The following is a 21,582-nucleotide window of genomic DNA, read 5'->3' as shown; positions in this document are numbered from 1 at the left end:
CCCTCGTTTTGAAATGCAAACCTGTTTTGGATGGGCATCATGCAAAGAAGAGAGCTGGTTTCAACCCACCTCTGCCGACTCTGTGCAGTCCTGATCCTCCAATGTCTCATGTTGATTGGAGTGATATGAGGGGAAGCAAAAGCTGCTGTTCCAGGGGATCTGAGAATCAGCAGTAAATACGTGTCCCTGGAAGATGTAATCAATGCTAATTAGCCTGGATGTTATCTGTGACTTGCCTGAAAGCTCTGCTGGAAGAAAGGGGGTTATTTGCTGACAAAATATGGCTCTACCTCCCTCTAGTGTGAGATGAGCTGCACTGGCAGGGGAAGCCTTGACTTCACCATCAGTGATGCTCACCCCATACTCCAGCCAGAAGACTTTCGTCCACCCCAAGCTCAGCTTTTGTAGATTTGCTTTCCAGGACAGGTGTGCAAGTTTTTACTTCTCCTCATGCCAAATGCCAGGCTGATTTAAGCTTCCTGTGATGATGGTGGTGCAGAAGTCACCAGGGCAGTAAAAGCAAGGGGATGAAAGGGGAGTGAGCCAAGGTGAGAGGTACAGGAGCCACATCTCCCTCAGCCTCCCTTGGATAAGTGGACCTGACGTGACGTTTTCAATTGAGCTGCTTCTCTCTGTCACCTCAACCTCGTAGCTAACATGCAGCTCTAACCTGACTTGTGCTTGTCTGGGTGTGGTGGGGTTTCTTGTCCTTGCCAACAGGTATTTCGTCACTTTTGCAAACTACGCTGTGGTGCACGGCTTCGAGCACGCCACCAAGAGCAAAAGGTCAGTGGGCTCAAAGCAAACACTCATTGCAGGGGCTAATGGGAAGAGGGTGATGTTGTTTGGGCTAAGACATTGAATCACAGACTCTTAAGGGGTTGGGAGGGTGCTGGAAAGCTCATCCAGTGCAACCCCCCCTGCCAGAGCAGCAGCACCTAGAGCAGGGCACACAGGGACTCATCCAGCTGGGGTTGGGATGTCTCCAGAGAAGGAGCCTCCACAGCCCATCTGGGCAGCCTGTGCCATCCTCTGAGACCATGGCTGCTGAAAGGTTTCCTCTGCAGATCTCTCTCCATCTCTTTCTAGCCATGGACAGCTCCTTTAGTAGGAGTGGGAGCCCATACATTAGGGGATTTGGGTAAAGGATTCTGAGGGAACGTAGCAGGAAATTCCCACTGCTTGTCCTAACTATCACCAGAGTCTGATGAAAGCGTGAGCACTAAACCTGAGCAGCTCCACACTTCAGCTGAGCCACCCCCACGGTGTGCAAACCACCATCACAGTCCTGCTCTGGTCTGTGTACCTGTGGGATGCAGTTCCTGTTGGTGGGGTGGATGCAGCTCTTGTTTGCCTCATCCCTCTGTGTCCAAACACGTGTATTGGCATTATATTATCTCCTTCTCTTTCATACCCTCTGTGGGACTGAGGTAATGCATCAAGTTTGGAAGGCAGAGGAGTAGCAGTTTGCAGAAAAGCTCATTAATGGACCTTTGTCTTTATTGACCATCTTACAGCGAAGCTTGGAAGCACCATAAGACAGTGCTGAAGCAGCTCCTCACAGACTTCACCCCTGAGACCTCCATGTCACTGGCTTTATACACTATTCTTCACAAACCTATCCGAGATCATGTCCAGCAGTATGTGCAGCTCCTGACCAAGCTGAAAGAGGTTCTCAAGGAGGTAGGCAGCTTTATGTGATGTTCCTTGGCTGCTTTATGCTAGCAGGGCTTGTGTTGGTGTCAGGGAACCCAAAGCAGGATGGAAGGAACGGCGTTTTCAGTGGGCAGCTGGGGTGGCAGTAACCAGCACCAGTGGAGTACAGCCCATCTGAGGGTCTCAAAGCAATAGTGAGAGCTACTTGTCATATAGAGAAGCTGCAAAGGGTCAAGTAACTGGCCCAAGGTTGCTCACTTCTGCTGGTGTCAGAGATTCGGGAGGGTTTAGCTCTCATGAACCCTTTGGATTCAGAGCTACTGAGGCTTTTCTAGCCCAGAGAGCAGCTGTCTTGCACAGCCACGTGCCAGTGTTGCTCAAGCCCTGCTTTCTTTTATCAGGGCTCTGAGAAGGATGTTGTTATCAGTGCCATCAAGGAATATATGAAGCTGGAGTCTTTCATCAGCCAAGTCCTGGATGAAGCTTGTTTCACCAAGGCTTTATGGAAATCCTTGAGCTACAAGTTCACGGTGAGTCGTGGCTGTAGAAAGTGGCTGGATGGGGAGCTCTTCTGCTTCCACTTACCTGTGGAGGAAACTCCACGTGGATCAAGAATCTGAGGGTTGGTTTGAAGCCAACAGAACAGGGCAGTGTGGAAGCCTGGGAGAAACAGGATGGTTATTGGGTGCTTTAGAAGCTGAGAGTCAGACGGCCTCTGCAGGAGCTTGTGGCTTGACATGTATGTCCTCTCCCAAATCCTGCTGTTTCCTCGTGCTTTTAGCCCTCTTGCCTTGACCTCTGTGGTTCCCTCTGCAGGACATGCTGTGTGTACCTGAGAGGAGGCTGCTGGAAGATAGCAAAAACCTTCCCATCTCCGCCAGCACCAATCGATCCGACCGCATCTTGCTCTTTGATGACGTCCTTGTGCTCATTCAGGTGAGTCTGCAGCCTTTCAGGGGGGTGGGAAGGGAAGGGCAGTGCAGAGAAATGGCAGTAAAACCCAGGTTCCTTCAATGCTGAAAAGGCAGCAGAGCTTATCTGCTGGCAAAACGCTGTCTCAGAGCCTGTGGTGTGCACTGGAGAACAAATGAAAGGTTAATGAAGAAGGAACAGAGGAACATGCACATAAGCATCTCCACAGTAAATGTGTCCTGTCCAACCACCCCAGGCACCTTCCTAGTAACCCAAGCCCAAGCCTGCACAGGAATCTGTTGGTTTCTGTCCTTACTTGTTCAAAGGGAGCCTGATGGGTCAAAGATATGATGCTGTAAGCACTCGTGCATAGGACTAAGTGTTGTCTTTCATGGTTGACTGTGTCGGTGGCATGGAGGCAGAAGTTGCAGGTGTTCTTGGGGCTGTTTCAGGGATTTGGGTCCTGGGCGTGGGGCACACAGTGAGTGTCTACAGCCACAGATAGCTAGATGAATAATATGTGTACAAAGCTGTTCTGAAGCATGTTAACTAAGCCCAGCTTGGCTTGCTCTGATGTACAGCACCTGTAATCTAGCAGGGCTCTTTTCATGTGCACATTCTCTCTTGCTCTTTAGTCATGTGCCAGCCCCTGAGGTACCCAAGCACAAGTGCCCTGTGAGCTGATACCTCTCACTGCTCGTCACAAAGGCTCATGTTTGGAAAACACCAGGCAGTCCCACTCAAGCTGCAGGGTCTAGGCCTGAGGAAAGAAGAGTGGTGATCATCTCACCCAGCTTGACATTGCAGATTTCACAGGAGCTCTTAGCACTGTGGTGATCTTGCTCTGAGCAAGTGCCCCCAGGCTCTCTTTATAGTCAGGGGAGAGAACCATGTGCTGCCTGGGTGTGGTTTATCTGACCTGTTTTAGATGCCAAAAGTCAGGATGAGCTGAATCAGGTGCTTGACTCCATTGACTAGAATGAGAGCACAGGGTAAGGAGCTCACACACAAGTTTATCTACAGTGTGGGCAATCTCTGTTGGGTCAATGGTTGCAGCCCACAGTGTCTCATCTGCTGCTGTGACTGGCAACAGTCTGTTACTGCTCATTGTAGCCATGGCATTATGGAACACCACTTAAAAGTGCTAAACTAAGAACTTTCTTCTTTCTCCTGCAGTTTTTCACCTCCAAGTTGTGTCACCGTAGCACGGGGCAGATGTGTGGGTCACAAGAGCAGGGTTTGGCAGTGCTGCTGTTCAGTGGGCTGACAGAGCAGGAGCAGAGTGTGATGTTGACATCAATAACAGCAATGTCTTCTCCCTTCTTGTTCCAGGGGAACAGCTTTCAGAGTTTTGATCTGAAGCTTGTGTGGGTAGATGAAAACTGCAAGGAGAAGTCAGCTCCAGGCCTGTAAGTGAACAATTTCCACTTGGAGGTAGAAAAAAAGACAAGGGAAGATGTTTGATTTCACTGGGAAACTGAGACCCTCGTTCCAAGCTTTGTCCCACCTCCTTTCCACTCAGTGGGATCGGCTTTGGGCTGTGTGTGGCACCTCTCAGATGGGATGACAGCAGCTGGTTGGTTGCCTTTGCTGATGTATCAGTCAATAATAAAGTGGTTTTGGCTCCAGCCCTAGAGAACATAGATGATTGACTAGTCGAGTGCCTCTTGAGAAGGAGAAACTGTCTGCAAAAGCACCATTAGCTTCTGAAGAGGAATGGGAAGGCAGGAACTGCTGCTGGACTGAGAATGTGGTTTTCACAGCCTCTGTGATGTCTTTTGCTTCCCAGGCACGGACTCCGCATTGTGACCCCGGAGGAAACGTTCTTTCTCTCTGCCAAAGACCCACAGATGAAGGTCAGCAGCGGGCACAGTGTTTCTGTGCCACCTCAGATACTGTGCACCACGTTATGGAGCAGGGGAATGGCACAGAGGGGCTGGCAGTGCTTCAGGGGAGGCAAAGCATTGCCTACTGAGGGGAGGGTGAGATCCCTTTAGGCATCAGGGTTTTACCTTCCTGGCTGGAAGAAAGACCAGTGGACTCTGTACTTGCTTAAATGCTTGAACTCTGTGATTTTCTTCCTCCCTTTAATTATTTAAAGCAGAATAAGCTTGTTATTTGTTTTCCCCTTCCCCTCTGTGCAGCCACCTGGATTAGATGGACAGAGGGGGCTTGGGCAGCTCGTAGAATCATCACAGGATCACTTTGGTTGGATCAGATCTTTAAGAACATCTTTCTTGTGGGGAAAGGCTGTGGGACTCGGGGCTGCTCAGCCTGGAGAAGAGAGGGTGTGGAGGCTCCTGCTCATGTCCAACCCCACCTGGACACGTTCCTGTGCCCCCTGAGCCAGGGGAACCTGCTTTGGCAGGGGTTGGGCTGGATGAGCTCTGCAGGACCCTTCCAAACCCCACCATTCCACCCCAACCCCACTATGATCATCAAGTCCAACCACTAAGCTGGTGGTAGATGAAGAACATCCAGATGCTAGAAGCGATCTGCCCTCGGCAGCTCCTGTTGGGAGCTACTATGCTTCATTCCTTAATCCAGCACTCCTCTTCCTCTGTCCCCAGGCTGTTTGGCAGTGGAAGCTGAACCAGGCTGTCAGACAGGCACTGAATGGGAAGAGAGATTTCCCTTTGTGGGGCAAGGCTGGGGAAGGCACCCAGCCCCCATCCTGCCGCTTCTTCACCTACGTCTTCAGGCTGGAGGGCAAGTTCAAGAGCGCGTCCTACGAGGGCGAGTGGCACTGGGGGAAGCCACATGGCAAGTAAGCAGCATTCTTCTTTTGCCCCTTTCCTAAGCAAGAACGTGCAAGGATGGCTCTGTTGTCTTTGTGTAGCACTGCCTGGATGCCCTGCTGGAGGCAGAGATCACAGAATGACAGGGTCACAAGGGATGGGAGGGAGCTGCAAAGCTCACCCAGTGCAGCCCCCTGCCAGAGCAGGAGCACCTAGAGCAGGGCACACAGGGACTCATCCAGCTGGGTTGGGATGTCTCCAGAGACTCCACAGCCCATCTGGGCAGCCCCTGCCAGGGCTCCCTCACCTCAACAGGGAAGAAGCTTTTCCTTGTGTCTCTTTGGAACCTCTTCTGTTGCAGCTTGTGCCCGTTGCCCCTTGTCCTGTCACTGCCCATCCCTGAGCACAGCCTGACTGAGAGATACCACAGACTGGCTGTGGATGTGGGTTGATCCACCCTGTGCTGAGGGCCTGAGCCACAGACTGTGGGCTGATGATCTCCCAGGGTGTGCTAAGCTCTCTGCTTCCCACCTCACTTGTTTCCAGAAGTAAATCTGCTATTGAGGCCACGTTCAGGAGGAAGCTGGGACACGTTTGCTTCATTTCAGGGCTCAGTCAAAGCATGAGTCCTGACACATGTTTGACATGACTGTAGATGTCTTGATAGCCATGCTGGTTTATGCAGTAGAGGCTGCCCCTAATAATATGATGATGATCACATTCAAGGTGCTGCATTGGCTCACACCTGTAATTAGGGCTTGAGCTTATGTTTATATTCAAGATCTCAGCCCAAGGCACAAAGTCTTACTGTCATCATGACAAAAGGAAAAGAACAAAGACAGCTTTTGCTTGTGAACAAGAGGAAAGTCTGATCCTGTCAAGATCTATTTTAACAGCCAAACTGTTATCAGAGGAATTAATTAAGTGAAACACAAAGGAGGCTCAAATGCATTTCTTGGGAACACGAGAGCTGTTCGCCAGACCCAGCTGCAGTTTAAGAGTGAGCTCTGCCAAAAGGCAAGTAGAAAACATCAAAGGTTAACTGATGCCAATGAAAATCCCTTTGACATGGGGGAGAGCACGGTCTCTGGTTATCTGAAGAGACACTGAAATGTGACCAACCTCCTCAGACACCAAAACAGGCTGATGTGGGAGTTTTGCACCTCCTGAGGCTTGCACAGTTTGTTTGCAGCTGCTTTTGAAGCAAAAAGCTTGTGCAGACTAAGTCTGAGAGGGCCTTAAAGTAATGAGGACATCCAAAATCAAGAGCTTACCTGTGACTCTTCTGTGGAAGAGGTTGTGCCTCAGAGTAGCATTAAATAAGCATTCAGGGAAGAGCTGTGCTTGAGGCAGTCACAGAATCACAGAATATTCTTTACACCATCCCCAGTCCTTTACATCACCCCCAGCTCACCCAGCACCTGCACTCCCAACACACATCTGCAAACCACTGTGTGCATTCACGGAGGGACAAGCACCTCTCATTGCTCTCTGTCTCCTCCTGCCTTAGGGCTGGAGAAATGAGATTGAGAAGCATCTCTGCTGCTTTGCATTAAGTGACTTGACTGAGGCATCCCAGGAAATTTCTGGCAGAACAAAGTAACTTCAGATGGTTTTAATACTTGGGCTTTTAATGGCCTAAGTACTAGTATTTCTTTCCCAGTCCTGAAATTGCCCTTCTATGTGGCTTGCTACTACTGCAAGGTTACAGAGCAGTAAAGCTGGCCTGGATAGCTTCTCCATCTCTGAGGTTGTTTAGCCTGGGGAAGAGGAGGCTGAGAGGAGACATGAGCACTCTCTACAACTACCTGAAAGGAGGTTGTAGCAAGGGGAGTGTCAGTATATTCCCTCTCTAGAGGACAAGAGGAAATGGGCTCAAGTTGCTGCAGGGGAGGTTGAGGTTGGAGCTGAGGCAGAACTGTTTCCCTGAGAGGGGTGTCAGCCCCTGTGCCAGGCTGCCCAGGGAGCTGGGGCAGTGCCCAGCCCTGGAGGGACCCCAAAGCCCTGGGGCTGAGGTGCTGAGGGTCAGTGGTGGCTGTGGCAGGGTGAGGGCAGGGCTGGGACTCAATGATCTCCAAGGTCTTTTCCAAACAAAACGATTCTGTGGCTCCATGAGGGAGGCACTGGCATCACAAAGCACATGAGCAGGAAGCTGCAGCAGTGTGAATCAGGGCTCTTCAGCAAAAACATCTCTGTCCTTCACTGTTCTGATGACCTGGCACGGGGGTAGGAGATACTCGACTGAGAGGTAGCTTAAACTACCCCATGGCTGGAGCAGGCATTGTGTCTGGCTTGCTCTCCTTTGCTAGCAATCATATCTAGCAAAGCAAAAGGAGATGTGTTTTAAATCCACTTAAAATGAATGTGTCTGCTTCCCTGAAGACACCAGAAAAGAAGACAGAGCCTGTTTAATGTAGGTGTTTAAAGCAGCAGCTTTGCTGAAAGCCAGACCGATGCCCCATGGCTTTGGTACTGCCCCATCTGCTGTTGTCTCTGACTGGGGAACGTGCAGGGAGCTGGTTGAACCCTGGGATGGTCCAAAAATTCAAGCAGGGAGTGGGTGGAGTGAGAGACTGGGAGAGAGGGAAACGTGTTTGCAGCTGGGCTGGAATCTGACCGTCACCTTGACTGTTCCAGTCTCATTTGGCACCGTTACCTTGTGTAACCGTTTCTACAACCCCCACACGAAGCAGATAGAAAGTTGTGATCCCTTGAGGCCAGTGCTTGTCTCTTGTTTTCACAGAGCCTGGCACAATGTAGTTGTGGACCATGGTGTCATTATGTTGTCTACAGGGATGTGCTGGGACCTCAGCTGGGTTAACCACGTGCTGCACTGCAGTTACAGAAGGGTCACGTGCAGGGTCACAGGAGCACAGAGTGCTTTGGAAAGTGGGGAACTTGGAAGAGGATCCATCCTGCTCACTCCAGGGCATGAGAACACTGTGCTATCCAATCCTTACAGTGCACACCGAGGCCCCAGAGGTGCCTGGAGAACTCCTGTGTCACTTTTCCTTGATGAAACGATTGGATGTTAGCCACCTCTAGGTTGTGCCCGTCTCCTTTCTGTTTCAGCTGGGAGTGTTGCTGCTCCTGTCTCTCCTGTAATGCCTGTTTTGGGTTGCAGGGGGACGCTGAAGTGGCGAGATGGACGCAACCACGTCGGAGATTTCAAGGAAGGCTTGGAGCACGGGTAAGCCTGGAAATACAGGCTCCTTCTTGCTTTAAAATAAGCTGAGAAACGCTTCCTCCCAGAGGTACAGGGATGCTGGTGTCCCTCAGAGGGGCTCTATTTGCTGTCACAGCCCCTCTGACCTAGTTTAGACACCTGGCTTAAGCTTGATTGTAACCGAGGACAAGTGGATAAGGAGTGTGTGCAGATGACCAGAGACAGCTGAATGAATTTAACCCCAGATCTCTCAACCTGTGTGTGTTCAAGACATGTGAAGCACTTGGTAAAAATGATTCATAGAAATCTTTAAAGCCTCTCTTCCCTGGGGAGTTTTCAGGGGAAAGAAACCACACTAGGACAATTCAGACCTTGTTTTTCTAAAGCTTCTGTGCAAACAAGACTTTCAGATGCCTCAATCCTACGTGAGTTCCAGCAGAGCTTTGGTTTTAAAACAGGGGGGGGAAAGAAACGTCTCAAACACTTTGTGTTGGGATTAAAACAAACATTTTGCTTGGACCAAAGCAATTCCTTTGGTGGTCTAACTCAGCTCCTAAACTGGAGAAGAGGGAGAGACGAGAAAACCAAGCAACACCACTGAAAGCAGCTCTGCAGAAGCAGCATTGAGAAGCTGTGAGTGCAGTGCACAGAGAGATGAGCTTTTCCTTGGAGCAAGTCTATGTGAACCTGCTTTTGTAGGGAGGTTGGTCTGGATGATCTCTAAAGGTCCCTTCCAACCCCCACCACTCTGTGATTCTACAAAGTCTCCTGATGTCTGGAAAGGCTGTCCAAAGCAAAGCTCACCCCAGCCATGTAAATCAGCTTGGGAATCTGGGAAGTCCTTCGTTTTCAGGCTTCATCCAGGACAGCTGAGTCACCTTTTGCCACGCTGACCTCTGCCAAATGCACCTTCTAGGTTTGGCATATGCCTTGTCCCACGCCGATCTGAGGACCGGTATGACTGCTACAAGTGCCACTGGTACGAGGGCAAGATGAGAGGCTATGGAATCTGTGAGTAAGTAAAATCCAAAGAGGGACATTGAGGGGAAAAAGGAGACTCATCCACTGCCCTCAGCCCATCTCCAGGGCGCTCTGAGGAGCCTGCCTGCCCTCATGCAGATCTCTGCTCTCACCCAGCTCAGTGTGGTCTGCAGCAATGTTGTAGCAGTGAAGGTTTGCTGGCCAGTGTGGCCAGAGCTGCAGGGGACTGTTTTGACAGGGATGAGCACAGGAGAAGGGGTGGTTGGCAAGCACAGAAAGGTGAAGGGCAGGTCTGGCTTCCTGCTCCATCTCATCTGGGTGAACCAGTGGTCACTGCAAGCTGGCTGGTGAGAGGTTGAGTGGCCTCTCCCAGGAGAGTTGCAAGCCTAAGAGTTCTGTCCTTAGATCATGTTGGAAACCATTTGTGGAATGGCTAACTTGGCAGATTGATGTTCCTAACAGAGAACAAGTACCAGCTCCAGAGCTATCAGTCAAAGAGTTGGAATGTCCAGCACACAGATGAGCCCAATCCACTCACTTTCCTGGCTTCCTGCTCCCACAGTAGCTGTAAAGTGGTCTTAAATCAGGATTAAATAGTAGCTCCCAGAGCCTTAAGCTCTGCCTGCCTGTCTCCCTGCAGGTATGGGAACGATACGGTCTACAAAGGGTACTTCAAAGACAACGTGCGCCAGGGGTTTGGGATCCTGGAGAACCTCTCAGCTGAGCATTCCTTTAAATACACAGGACAGTGGGAAAATGACAAGAAGAATGGATATGGAGTCTGGGAAGACAAAGACAGGTAAAGATGGTGTAGATCAGAGCTGGCTCGAGCTGCCTGATGGTTTTGTCCCTCTATTAGCAGGGGTGTAAAGCCTCATGAATGGGAACGAAGGGGTTGTGTGTCCAACCTCTGCTGTAAGGCTTCAACTCCTGGGGGGGAGATTTGTATATGACTTGAGTTTGTGCAGCACACCCATCACTTGTGCTGCAAAGGGCATTGTGTCGGCTCAAACCCCCTCTAATGGAACAGGGAAAGCCCATAAACTGGTTTTCTGTTGCATTGCAGAGGGGAGAGATACATAGGGACGTGGCTGGATGATCACAAACATGGACAAGGCATTGTAGTAACCCAGTCGGGTGTCTGCTATCAGAGGACATTTCATGCTGATAAAATGGTGGTGAGTATCCATTTCCAGGGGGTTTTCTAGATCAATGGGACGTGGAATTCTCTGCCAAGGGCACAATTAAGATTTCTCTTTGTAACCTTTGAGGGAAAACAGAAAGAAAGCACATGTAAGCCTGGACGTGTTCCTATGCACCCTGATCTAGGTTGACCTGTTTCTTCAGGAGGGTTGTGCTGGATGATGTCTAAAGGTCCCTTCCAGCCCCCACCATTCTGTGATTCTATGATATTTTACCACAATACTTTCCTGAAGGAGGCAGCCTAGATTCAATCTTGTTTCTTATCTTCCTGAGATGCAGGTAGGAACTAGGTGTGAGACTGTCATTTCTCCTTGCTCGTGCTAAGACACTTTACCTGGCTGTTTGACTGGAGGTGGTCCTGCTGTGGCAGGGGGGGTTGGACTGGATGATCTTTCAAGCTCCCTTCCAACCCTTATGATTCCATGACCATCAGGTTATCATTCTAGACCAGAATTCAAGTGCTGTGCAGTTGCATATGACACTACACTTGGAGATCATTAAGGTCATTTGCAGTGTGTTTAGCTAGGACAGGCTGGCTGCCCAAGTCCATTGAAAGCTTGAGATGTCGGCGTGGAAAGGGATTGGCATCACCAGAACCGCCTTGGAAGTCAAAACACACGCTTAAAACAACAAACAACCCCCCTTCCCCACTCACCAGGCGAGAGGAGGAAATGGTTAGCACGGAAACTTTGGCAGAAGGGCTTTCCATAAAAGCCTCCATCTGCAGGGAAGCAAAACAAAGCTGTCTTGTGGGCTGCCCAAAGCTCCTTTCACCTCCCAAAGCTTCCGGGTGGGGAGCAGTCGCTGCAGCTTTCCTAGTGGAAAATTGGGATGGCCAAGAAGCTGCCCTTGGAAACCTTTGATTTTTGCCAGAAGGGGCACTTTCCAAACCATTCCAGTGGAAAATGTGTTACAGCTCTAAAAGTGAGCACATCTTCTGGCTGGTGTGGGTATGGACAAACCTTTGGGGCCAAACCATGGGCTAAGCCTCAGAAAGGAGAATCTCCTCACCCCCCACCACTGATACCCCTGATCTTGGTATAAATGATGCTGTGTCTGTTCTGCATCTTGGTGCTCATCCTCTAAGCTACTGCAAGAGGTTGTGGGAGTTGGGAGGTAAATGGAATGAGTTGTTTTCACATGAGAAGCTCTTTTAAGCCCCACTGACAGGAGGCAAAGCAGCTCCTTCCCCTGTTCTCTTGTCTTGCAAAGAATGACACAGTGGGCTACAGTCACCTAGGGGTCATGGGACTGGGAGGACCATGAGTTTGGACCCTTGAAGCAATTCTTGGTGACTGTTTTCAGAACAGGAGCCTGCCTCTTGCTCCTTGTTCTGGGGCAATGAATGTGGTAGCACTGTTGTTCACAGCCTCCTGACTACCCAGTCCTTCTCCCCTGTGCAGTGATGCTGATGCCTTGTCTCTAGAGCACCTCTTCAGCACTGCAATACTGTACTGGACTTCCAAAGAGGTTCTTGGCAAGGGCAGGCCATAGCTATTCCAAGCCAGTGATTGTTTCTAGATGAGTTTGAGTAGGCAGGAATGGATTATGTCATCAATTCACTACTGTTGCTTTCCACTGAAGGGTTCTGGGATTCTGCTGCTGGAAGATGACTCTGTCTATGAAGGGAACTTCACAGAAGATCTGACCTTTGTTGGAAAGGTGAGCTCTGTACAGTTGCCTGCTTTGCAGAAGGGCTGATTGATTCATCTTCAAAGCTCCTGAACCTCCAGTTCCACGTCCTCCAGTTCCCTGGCAAATCACATTTCCCTGGGGTTTGGTTTTGGGTTGGTTTTTAATGTCTTCCCCTGTTATCAGAAGGAAGGTTGCAGCTGAGGGGCTACAAGGAGCTGGGGGCTCTGGGCGTTGTTTTAGTTTCTACTGGTTTTTGTTTCCATGGAGGGTTTGGGGTTTTTTGTTGGTTGTGGGAGATCTTTGGGGCTTTGCAGCTGCAGTTGGGGTGCTTTTGTGTTCTTGGAACAAATACTTTTAGCCTTTGCAGTGGTTGGGAGCCCAGGAAATGATGTAAAGTATCAGCACTGTGCTCATGTACCCGAGATGTTAACAGAGCTGAGGGATTTTGGAGGCTGTGTTTTGCCATCTGGACACTGCACAGACACGTTCAGCGTCCTGTGGTTGATCTTGAACAGAAATATCTGGTCAGAGTGTTCATAAAGTGCCCTGCTGCAGGGAGAACTGGTCCTCCTCCTCCCCACACAAATCCATGATGAGTCTCACAGGCAGTGTGTGGTTGTATCACACCGAGTGGATGGCAAAACAGATGCTTGGTAACGACTGCAAATGAGCCCTGTCATGGGAAGAAGGGTTTGTCATCATCTTCCTCAGCCAGAAGAAAAGGGGTAGATTCTGAAGAGAGTGATTAAAGTGCTTAGATACTGCTTGCTCCAAAATCAGTGCTTAGTTTTAGTGGTTAGTCTGGAAGAATCCATTCTTTACCTAGGGATGGAGTGCCTCCTGCTATCAGCAATGAGGACTTCAGGCCCATATTCAAAGCCAGACTAGTTATGATAGTTTGGCTTTGGATTTGATTTAATCAAACAGAGCCAAGCTACTGCATGTCTCCTGTATTTGCCTCAGAGACTTGGAGGTTTTTCTCAGGAGCAGCAAACATCCTGAAAGCATTTATGGTGAATATCCTGTGATTCCCTTTAGCTGGGAAGCCAAACTTCCATGTGGTTTCCAACAGGGAGAGGGAAAACAGAGGAGAAATTGAAGCTTCATCTGTTTGTTCCAGGTTAGAAACAACTGTTGGCAGATTGAAGCCAGAAAAATCCATCACCAAAAGAAGATGTTGTGTATAATGCAACTGGTTTACTCTATGCTTGTGGCAATCTCTCCCTTTTATCATCCTATGTGTGTCATCCAAAAGCAGGGACATGTTTTCTCTGGTGACTGTGACCTTCCTGAGTCTCCTGCTTTGGATGCTGAAGGTGTGCAGCTCTGTGCTGGAAGATGTCCTCAGTTGCTGTTTCAGGAGCTGGCTCTGTTGGAAAGAGAATGCTGAGATCTTGGTCCAGCTTGTTTCCTCTCACTAATGAGATCTTGGCAGAATAACCCTTTATTTCTCTGTTGCAGGGAAAGCTGTCCTTTGCCAATGGCTTCATTCTGGAAGGAACCTTTACTAACAAATCAGGCCAAGGCCTTCAGACACATGGCATCCTGAACACGTCCAACGAGCAGCTGGATGACAGGATAACCAAAGCGTGAGCAACAGCTGCCTTCTTGGGCCATGGCTTGTGCTGGGACTCTACCTAGAGCAGTACTGGAACAAACCCTGCAGAGATCAGGGCAGCCCTTGATCTAGATTATATGCAAGAAAAGCAAAGGGAGCACAGTTTGTCATTTAGTCTTGAATGTCACGTAGGAAGCAGGAGCCAGGTGCTCTACTCCCGTCCTGCCCCCATGCACCCAGAGGTATTCTCATCCTCAGACTGGAGGCATAACCTGCTCAGTGATTTGTTGCATGTGCATTCACACAGCCAGGCCTGAAGCTGTACCAGGCAAAGGTGTGCTGCTGAAATGCATTGCTTGCTTCTCTCCTGCTCCTCTCTGCTGCTACATGAATATACTGCCAGGCTGGGATTGCTTCACGGGGCACTGATGCTGCTTTGACAGGCAGTGGTGTGAGTGCAGGGCAGGAATAACTGAGCTGAAGCTATAAGGCCACATCCCTTGATACAGACTCATATCCTCTGGGATGAACCCTGAAAGAGGTGGGGGAGTGCCCAGCCCTGGAGGGATCCCAAAGCCCTGGAGCTGTGGGCCAGTGGTGGCTGTGGCAGGGTGAGGGGAGGGCTGGGACTGCAGGAGCTTCAAAGTCTTTTCCAACCAGAATGATCCCACGATTCTATGATTTGAGGAGGGATGCAGACAAGCCTAATGCTATGTGATGTTTTGCAGTCAGCTGGGCCTCGAGGAGTTCCCAGTGGAGAAGAGATGGAAGGGAATCTATGACCAGTTCCTGGAGTTCATCCATTCTGGCTGCAAAGAGGAAACAGAGGAGTCCTTCACGGGGTTCCATGTACAAACAAGCAAGGAGCTGAGGAGATCTCAGGAGTACCTCTTCTGCCAAAGGTACCACTGTTACATCCCCTCATGGCAACAGAGGAAGCCCACCTGGATGAGTCCCTGTGTGCCCTGCTCTAGGTGGTGCTGCTCTGGCAGGGGGTTTGCACTGGGTGAGCTTTGCAGCTCCCTCCCAGCCCTTGAGATCCTGTGACTCTGTGACTTGTGTGGAGACAGACAGTGGTTTGCATTAGGGTCTGGCATGTGTTCAAGTTATGAACCCAAGCATTACCCACTTGTTCCTTGCTGCTGACACAGGACAGTGAATTCTGAGCATGAATTTAAGGTTGTGCTGTTGAGACTGATCCTTGTAAGTGAAAATATGGATGGAATTCATTTGATTAAATACAAACATGTGGCCCAGTCATCTCTGGGATTTGAGGGAATCCTAGCTGCCATCATCACCTGATGGAGAGCAAACTCATCTCCCCTTAAGATAATATCCAAACCAGATCAGACAAGCATACCCAGGCTGGTTGTAAGGGGAGATGGACATAAATTTAGGTAACTGCAGGTGGTGTAAGCCAGTGGAGCCATTCCTTTGAAAAGGGTAGAGAAAAAAGCATCTTATTGCCCCCTCTGAATCCACCTGCAACACCAACTTGTATTTATCCCAGTGGTTTTCCTTCCTTAACTGTTATCTTTCCAGGGGGACTGAGGATGTATCCTGGAAGGCAGAGGATATTCTTGAGCTTCTCCAGCACCAGGGGCTGGAGTCACTGCAGAGTTATTTAGAGAAGGTAAAGCTTGAAACCATAATGCTCCTTGTCTGCCCACCAGCCACAAGTCACAGCTGGTGGCCTGTTAGCACATAAAACATTGCCAGTGGCTTCAAGAGTCTGCTCTGAATTATGTGTGAAGGAGAGGGTTATCCTCGGTGCTTTTTGGACACTCATGTTGTGTACAGCTGTGCAGGCCAGGGAGTGATGGTAAAGCTAAAGGGATAAAGCTAAAGGGATGATAAAGGGAATAACCAGCTGCTGGAGAGGGTGGGTGTGAGGAGGCTGGAGCCAGGGTGTGCTCAGTGATGCCCAAGGATAGGACAAGGGACAATGGGGACAAGCTGGAACAGAAGTTCCAAAGCAACACAAGGACAAGCTTCTTCCCTGTTGAGGTGAGGGAGCCCTGGCAGGGGCTGCCCAGATGGGCTGTGGAGGCTCCTTCTCTGGAGACATCCCAACCCAGCTGGATGAGTCCCTGTGTGCCCTGCTCTGGGTGCTGCTGCTCTGGCAGGGGGTTGCACTGGGTGAGCTTTGCAGCTCCCTTCCAGCCCCTGTGATTCTGTGGTTGTGTGAAAGGATTCACAACCTTCTGTGCACTCTCAGTGGTCGCTTTTCACTCCACCACAGCCCTTCCCTCAAGCCCCCTTTGGTCTCTCTCATATCACAGCAGATCTCATCAGAACAGCAGTTCTGCTAAGCACATTCCTGTCTGATGATGGGAGGAAGAGTGGGCTTGTGGCAGCTACAATGGACCAGAATGCTAGTTGATTAGCTCTAGGCTTGCACTGCTTTGCTGACAGGAGAAGGTTGGGTGGCCTCTTGGTGTTCTTCTCTACTAAGGGCAAGGGCTGACTTGTGAAACGTGCTCTCCCTTCTATCATGCAGGCATTGAAGTCTTCCCTGCACCCACTGGGAAAGCTGCTGAAGGCCTTGATGATAGCTTTTCAGGCAACATATTCTGGGATTGGGGCCAACAGACACTTGCTGACTATGGCACAAGAGGAGGTCAAGTACTATGCAAAGAAAATATGGGAGTTTTACCAGTAAGTCAAACAGGCTGAGCCCTTCCCGTGGCTGTGGGCATGGAGGGCTGCTGGAGCAGGGCACTGGGATCATTTCTCTTTCAGGTGCCAGGGCTGCTTTGGTCCACAGCATATATCTTGGAACAGTTGCTTCAGAGTGGTGCTAGACAAAGCAATAACTGATGTCAGCTGGACCTAGAAAACCTTTGTTATGCCCGTTGCCCATATGACTCAAGGGCTGTAGCGTGGCTGAATCTCACTGACTTGTGGCAGCCCAGGGAGCTGTTGCCCACAGTGAGACCTTGTTTAGACAAGCACAAATACAAGCAAGAAGCCTCAGTAAGGAGAGGAGGCATGGAAGCATGTCAGAGCACACAGCAGTGGTGGCCAGTAGCCACGTTTGAGTGGAAAACAGCTTCTGCTTCATGTGCCTCAGCTCAGCAGGAGCTGGGGACATGCAGTGTAAGCACGGCAGGGAGGCTTGGCTGGTGTGGGTAGTGACTCCAAAATGAGCTTGTGCAGTTGTGTGTTTGTGCCCATGGGTAATTAGGGACTGGATCAAAGGTGTGGTTGGGGTCCTGTTGCTGTTTGACTGTCTCTTAGGAGAAGATAAAAGAAACGTCAGAGGAGGCAGAGGTGGGGATCTGCCTCCAGCTGCACTCAGGGTGCTGTTGCCTTGGAAAGGAGAGGTTGGATAAAAGCTCTGTTGTGCCTGAGGAAGGCTGCCAGCTTTATGATGAGGGATTGTCTGTCCTGGAGCTGTTTGAGAACAGCAGCACAGCTGATGGGAGCAGGTCACATTTGATTCTGTGCCACAGTCGTTTGAGCTTGGAGCTGAGGAAGAAGTTCTTCACTCAGAGGGTTGTCAGCCCCTGTCCCAGGCTGCCCAGGTTGGTGAGGGAGTCCCCAGCCCTGGAGCTATTTAAAAGACACAGAGCTGAGGTGCTGAGGGCCATGGGTTAGTGGTGGTTGTGGCAGGGCGAGGGGAGGGCTGGGACTCCATGACTTTAAAGATCTTTTCCAAATGCTCATGAACAACACCACAGGGCTGGCAACATGAGGGCTGGTTCCCGTGAAGCTACTTCTGAGCTCAGTGCATGCTTTGGGAAGCTTGCTTTATCTCTCAAGCCCTTCCAGATGAGGTGTGGGGAGGGAGACACATCTTGCTGTGCTGAGTTTCTTAGGCTGATGCTTTTACACCAAAAAAAAGAGGACAACTTCTCTTTCCTCCCCATTCTAAGATGATGGAGTTTTGGTTTTGAACTATCAAGATAAACTCAAGTGACTTTTTCAGAGTAGGAGCATCCTCTCATGTTCACAGATGGATCAGAGAACTGGCTGGTAAGGCAGGGCCTGAAACCTATTGAGTGGGAATGCAAGGAGGTGGTGCTCAATGCAGAGCACAGCTAAGATCTCCAGAGTGACCACCTGGCACTTCAGAAGCTCTGGGTGGTTTTTGAGACGTTCCCTCATTCCTGGAGGCTTCTGCTGATATTGGAGAAAGCCCTCAAATAGTGCAAAGACACTGCAAGGGTTACAGAGAGCTTTCCTAGCACCACACTGCAAGCTCCTCACTTGTGGATCACAAATTACCCTTAAGAAATGAAGGAAGGAGGGAACTAAATCTTGGTTCTGCTCCTCTTGCAGGGGTTTGCTCCACCTGGCCCTGGAACAGAAAGGCCAACTGCCCCCAAAGTGTGTGGATGAAGACACAAGGTACGTGTCAGCACCGGTTGCTGAAGCTGCTTGGGTGTATGAAGTGTCTTCCAAAACACATCAAGTGCTGGACTGGTGGTGTTCTGCCCATCTGAGTCAGGTGGAGCTGCTCACACTTCTCCCTGAGTGCAAAGCTCTCAGTACTTCTGCTTGAAGCACGAGAGCAACTCGTGGTCGTGTTCTGCAGCAGAGCAGAAGGGTGGGTTGGAGGGTGGGTGCTACACAACAGCCTTACGAGGTTTCCCACAGCAGCTGCTGTGTGAGCCAGTCCCAGCACCACCATGGGCTTTGCATTAGTGACAGGAGCTTGTCCATTGTGGGGATGGTGACTTCCACAGCAGCACTGGCAGGAAGGCAGCTGTGGAAATGGGGAGTACAGGGTGAGAATTGTGCCAGAGGAGGTACAAAACATGATCTTCCTAGAACAAGAAGGTAGGTATAGTTGTGGGAGATGCAGGTTTAGGGGGTTTGAGGGTGGGGTGAAGCATCTTTGTTCAGCTGGCCCCTTTTGGTCTGGATTTCTCTTTGCTGTGAGCTGCAGCTGTCCCCAGGGGAGCTGAATGACTCCAAGGGCTCAGTGGAATGGTGAGCAGCTGGACAAGGGCTTTGTCTGAATTTGTTTGGTCTTTGCCCCTTAAGAAATAACAAGTGGAGAATAGGTCTTTGGTGCTGGAGAAACAGTGCCCTGGCCTGTGCTACAGCATAAGGTGCTCCTTCAGCTTGTGGGTACATGCAGGAGAGTGTTGTAGAGCTCACTACTGTCCAGCTGTGACCCTGACTGAGGGCTGAGCAAGAACACCTTGCAGTCTCAGAAGCTGCTTCTTCCATTGTCTGCTGTGTGGTTCTTAATAAGATGAAGGTTACAGCTCCTCACTGTAGGACTCTGCTTTGCTCTCCCCTGCCACAGTGACCAGAAGGCATGCAGTGTGGTCCTGCCACTGATCTTGCCCTGCTTCTACCCCGAGCTTTTCATGCTCTACATGCTTTACCATGAAAGAGAAGATGACCTCTACTGCCAAGGGATCGTGGATTTAAGTCTGTTTCCTGACATCAAGCTGCTGGAGTTCCTGGATGTGCAGAAGTAAGTGCCAGGTTTTGATTGCCAGGGTGCAGCCCTGTGATGCCAGCTGGGAAGGATGCAGCCAGGGAAAGGTCTGATGGCACAGGAGGAAGGGACATGTAGCCTATTCCTGGTTGTGGCACTGAAGCTTTTCCTAGGCTGCCAGATTTGATTCAGTCCAGACTCTGAGAGAGGAACTGAAAGTGCCAAAACTGTTGTTACAGGAGCATCTATGGATAAGATGAACCCTACACTCAGGTTAATGAGCCTGAGCTGTCAGTTCCTCCTGTAGCAGTGTGATGAGGGGAGCAAACAACCTCATGCACCTCCAAGACTTCAGCATCAACTGGAATGACAGGGCACAACTAGTCAAAGCTGACTTAGAGTAAAGATGTAGCCATCTACTTTCTAAACCTTCTCTCTGTAATCTCCTTTCAGACACCTCTGGCCTCTGAAAGATCTCACCCTGACAACCAACCAGGTAAGAACTAACTCTTAAGAGCCAGCTTTGGGCTGTTAGGGACATGCTACTGGGACTACATGCTCCTGTGTGCCCTACTTGAGGTGCTCCTGCTGTGGTAGGGGGGTTGCACTGGAGGAGCTTTCAAGGTCCCTTCCAGCCCATGAGGTTCTGGGATTACTTTGGGTCCAGGGCTGAGGAGCCATGTGGATGGTCTTACAGAGGCACAACTCTTTGTCTCCCTTTCAGAGGCGGTCCCTTATCAAAGACAAGTGTTTCCTGTCTGCCACAGAGTGTTTGCAGAAGCTGATGTAAGTCAGTGTCCATCACCTCTGAGTTGCAACTGGGGACTCGGTGTTGTCTGAGCAAATGCCATCGATTTACAGCTGTTTGCTAAAGCATTTCTGGGTCAGGCTGCAAGGCTGCTCAAAGAGAAGTGGTTTGAGATGTTGTTTTTGTTTACTAGGAAAGGTAATTGCTGTGTTGAAATGCAACCTCCCCCTGGCTCATAGCTCAGCTTTTGCAGAGACATTACTGCACCAAATTGACTTGGGTGAAATGGACTTTGCTCATGTCAGTGTCCATAGCAAACTGGGCCTGTGTCTGTCAGATCATGGCAGAGCCCATTGCTTTGAACACAGTTGAGTCAGAGGAAGGTTCTCCATCCAGTGTGGCAGCCCAAGAGGTTAATGTGGCAAAGCACAGCTCGGTTTAGGAAGCTCAGCTTGATTTATTGGCCTGAAGTCCAGCCTGAGGGGGTGGTGCTGCAGCAAGGAGTGGAAAGGGAGTTAAAGGGGAGCAGGGAGATGTTGTGAGGTCTGTCAGACAGGAGCTCTCAGATCCCTCAGTCCAGTACTCCTGGTGAGAGCCTCCCTGTGAAAGCCAAGGTGACTTTTCTTCTGGGGAAGGCAGCACAGGCTGTGTGTACCTTTGCAGGACATCAGAGGCAGGCAACCCAACCTTACAGGTGTGACAACTGCATTAGTCCCTTGATAGAACTGCCAGAGGGATTCATCCTCTGCTCTTCAGCTTTCATTGGAGGTTAGTCCTGTCTCAAATGAAAGCCTGAGAGTAGGGTGAGCAGGGAAGAAGACCCAAGGTCCACCTAGGTGATGTTACACCCTGGTGATGCCTCAAGCCACAACCTTGTTGACCTCTTTGTGGTGCAGCCATTTCAGAAGACTTGATGGGCTTTCTTTCTGTAGCATGGCTGGCTGATTTAATGGGTTCTTTTTTAGTTGTGCTGCTTTATCTCTTCAGCTGTGGAGTGGGAACATCTTTGACATGGCTGTTTTCATACTGACAGCACCACAGTGGATCCCAGGGAAAAGCTGGTGATCCTCCAGAAGACATATGAGGAGATAGAGAGCACAGTGTCCCGGGTGCTAGAGAAGGACTACAAGCTCCCCATGGATGACCTGTTGCCCCTCCTGATGTATGTTGTATCCAGAGCAAAGTAAGTGGCAGCTTTTCATTTCCCAGTCCTGCTGTTGTGGGAGACAAGAGCTGGAGCACTGAAAGTTCCACTGGCACAGGAGGAGAAAGATTTCTTCTAGTTTTGACCTTTTTCATTCTTTTTGCCTAGAATACAGCACCTGGGGGCTGAAATCCACCTGATCAGAGACTTGATGGACCCCACGAATCAAGGAGGACTGTATGACTTTCTGTTAACAGCACTGGAGGTAAGGAGGTGCTTTCAACAGTGGTGGCTGCAAGCTGCAGGGTAGACAGGACAGATACAGATGGGCTCAGTTACCTTTGGAGGGCTGTTTATGTGGAATCATTGAATGATGGGGGTTGGGAGGGACCTTTAGAGCTCATCCAGTCCAACCCTCCCCACTAAAGCAGGATCAGCTAGAT

At 50.1% G+C, this 21,582-nt stretch overlaps 1 protein-coding gene across 5 annotated transcripts in view; it reads left to right on the top strand.

The window, feature by feature from the left end:
• Positions 1-21,582, top strand: part of ALS2CL (ALS2 C-terminal like) — a 44,088-nt gene that overhangs the window by 20,804 nt on the left and 1,702 nt on the right. For 4 of the 5 annotated variants that reach the window (XM_061997451.1, XM_061997450.1, XM_061997447.1 and 1 more), the window contains exons 4-25: positions 721-786; positions 1,518-1,683; positions 2,058-2,186; positions 2,473-2,592; positions 3,901-3,977; positions 4,358-4,424; positions 5,139-5,335; positions 8,431-8,496; positions 9,389-9,487; positions 10,094-10,252; positions 10,520-10,631; positions 12,241-12,318; positions 13,753-13,880; positions 14,578-14,751; positions 15,392-15,482; positions 16,350-16,507; positions 18,134-18,202; positions 19,110-19,283; positions 19,701-19,743; positions 19,972-20,033; positions 21,029-21,178; positions 21,308-21,404. In XM_061997451.1, coding sequence (XP_061853435.1) covers positions 721-786; positions 1,518-1,683; positions 2,058-2,186; positions 2,473-2,592; positions 3,901-3,977; positions 4,358-4,424; positions 5,139-5,335; positions 8,431-8,496; positions 9,389-9,487; positions 10,094-10,252; positions 10,520-10,631; positions 12,241-12,318; positions 13,753-13,880; positions 14,578-14,751; positions 15,392-15,482; positions 16,350-16,507; positions 18,134-18,202; positions 19,110-19,283; positions 19,701-19,743; positions 19,972-20,033; positions 21,029-21,178; positions 21,308-21,404 — 2,482 coding nt within the window. The remainder of the gene's footprint in view (positions 1-720; positions 787-1,517; positions 1,684-2,057; positions 2,187-2,472; positions 2,593-3,900; positions 3,978-4,357; positions 4,425-5,138; positions 5,336-8,430; positions 8,497-9,388; positions 9,488-10,093; positions 10,253-10,519; positions 10,632-12,240; positions 12,319-13,752; positions 13,881-14,577; positions 14,752-15,391; positions 15,483-16,349; positions 16,508-18,133; positions 18,203-19,109; positions 19,284-19,700; positions 19,744-19,971; positions 20,034-21,028; positions 21,179-21,307; positions 21,405-21,582) is intronic. The other variant, XM_061997452.1, reaches the window with a different exon arrangement.

The sequence above is a fragment of the Colius striatus genome, chromosome 5, assembly GCF_028858725.1.
Source record: "Colius striatus isolate bColStr4 chromosome 5, bColStr4.1.hap1, whole genome shotgun sequence".
NCBI lineage: Eukaryota > Metazoa > Chordata > Aves > Coliiformes > Coliidae > Colius > Colius striatus.
This window is presented reverse-complemented; position numbering and strand designations above follow the sequence as displayed.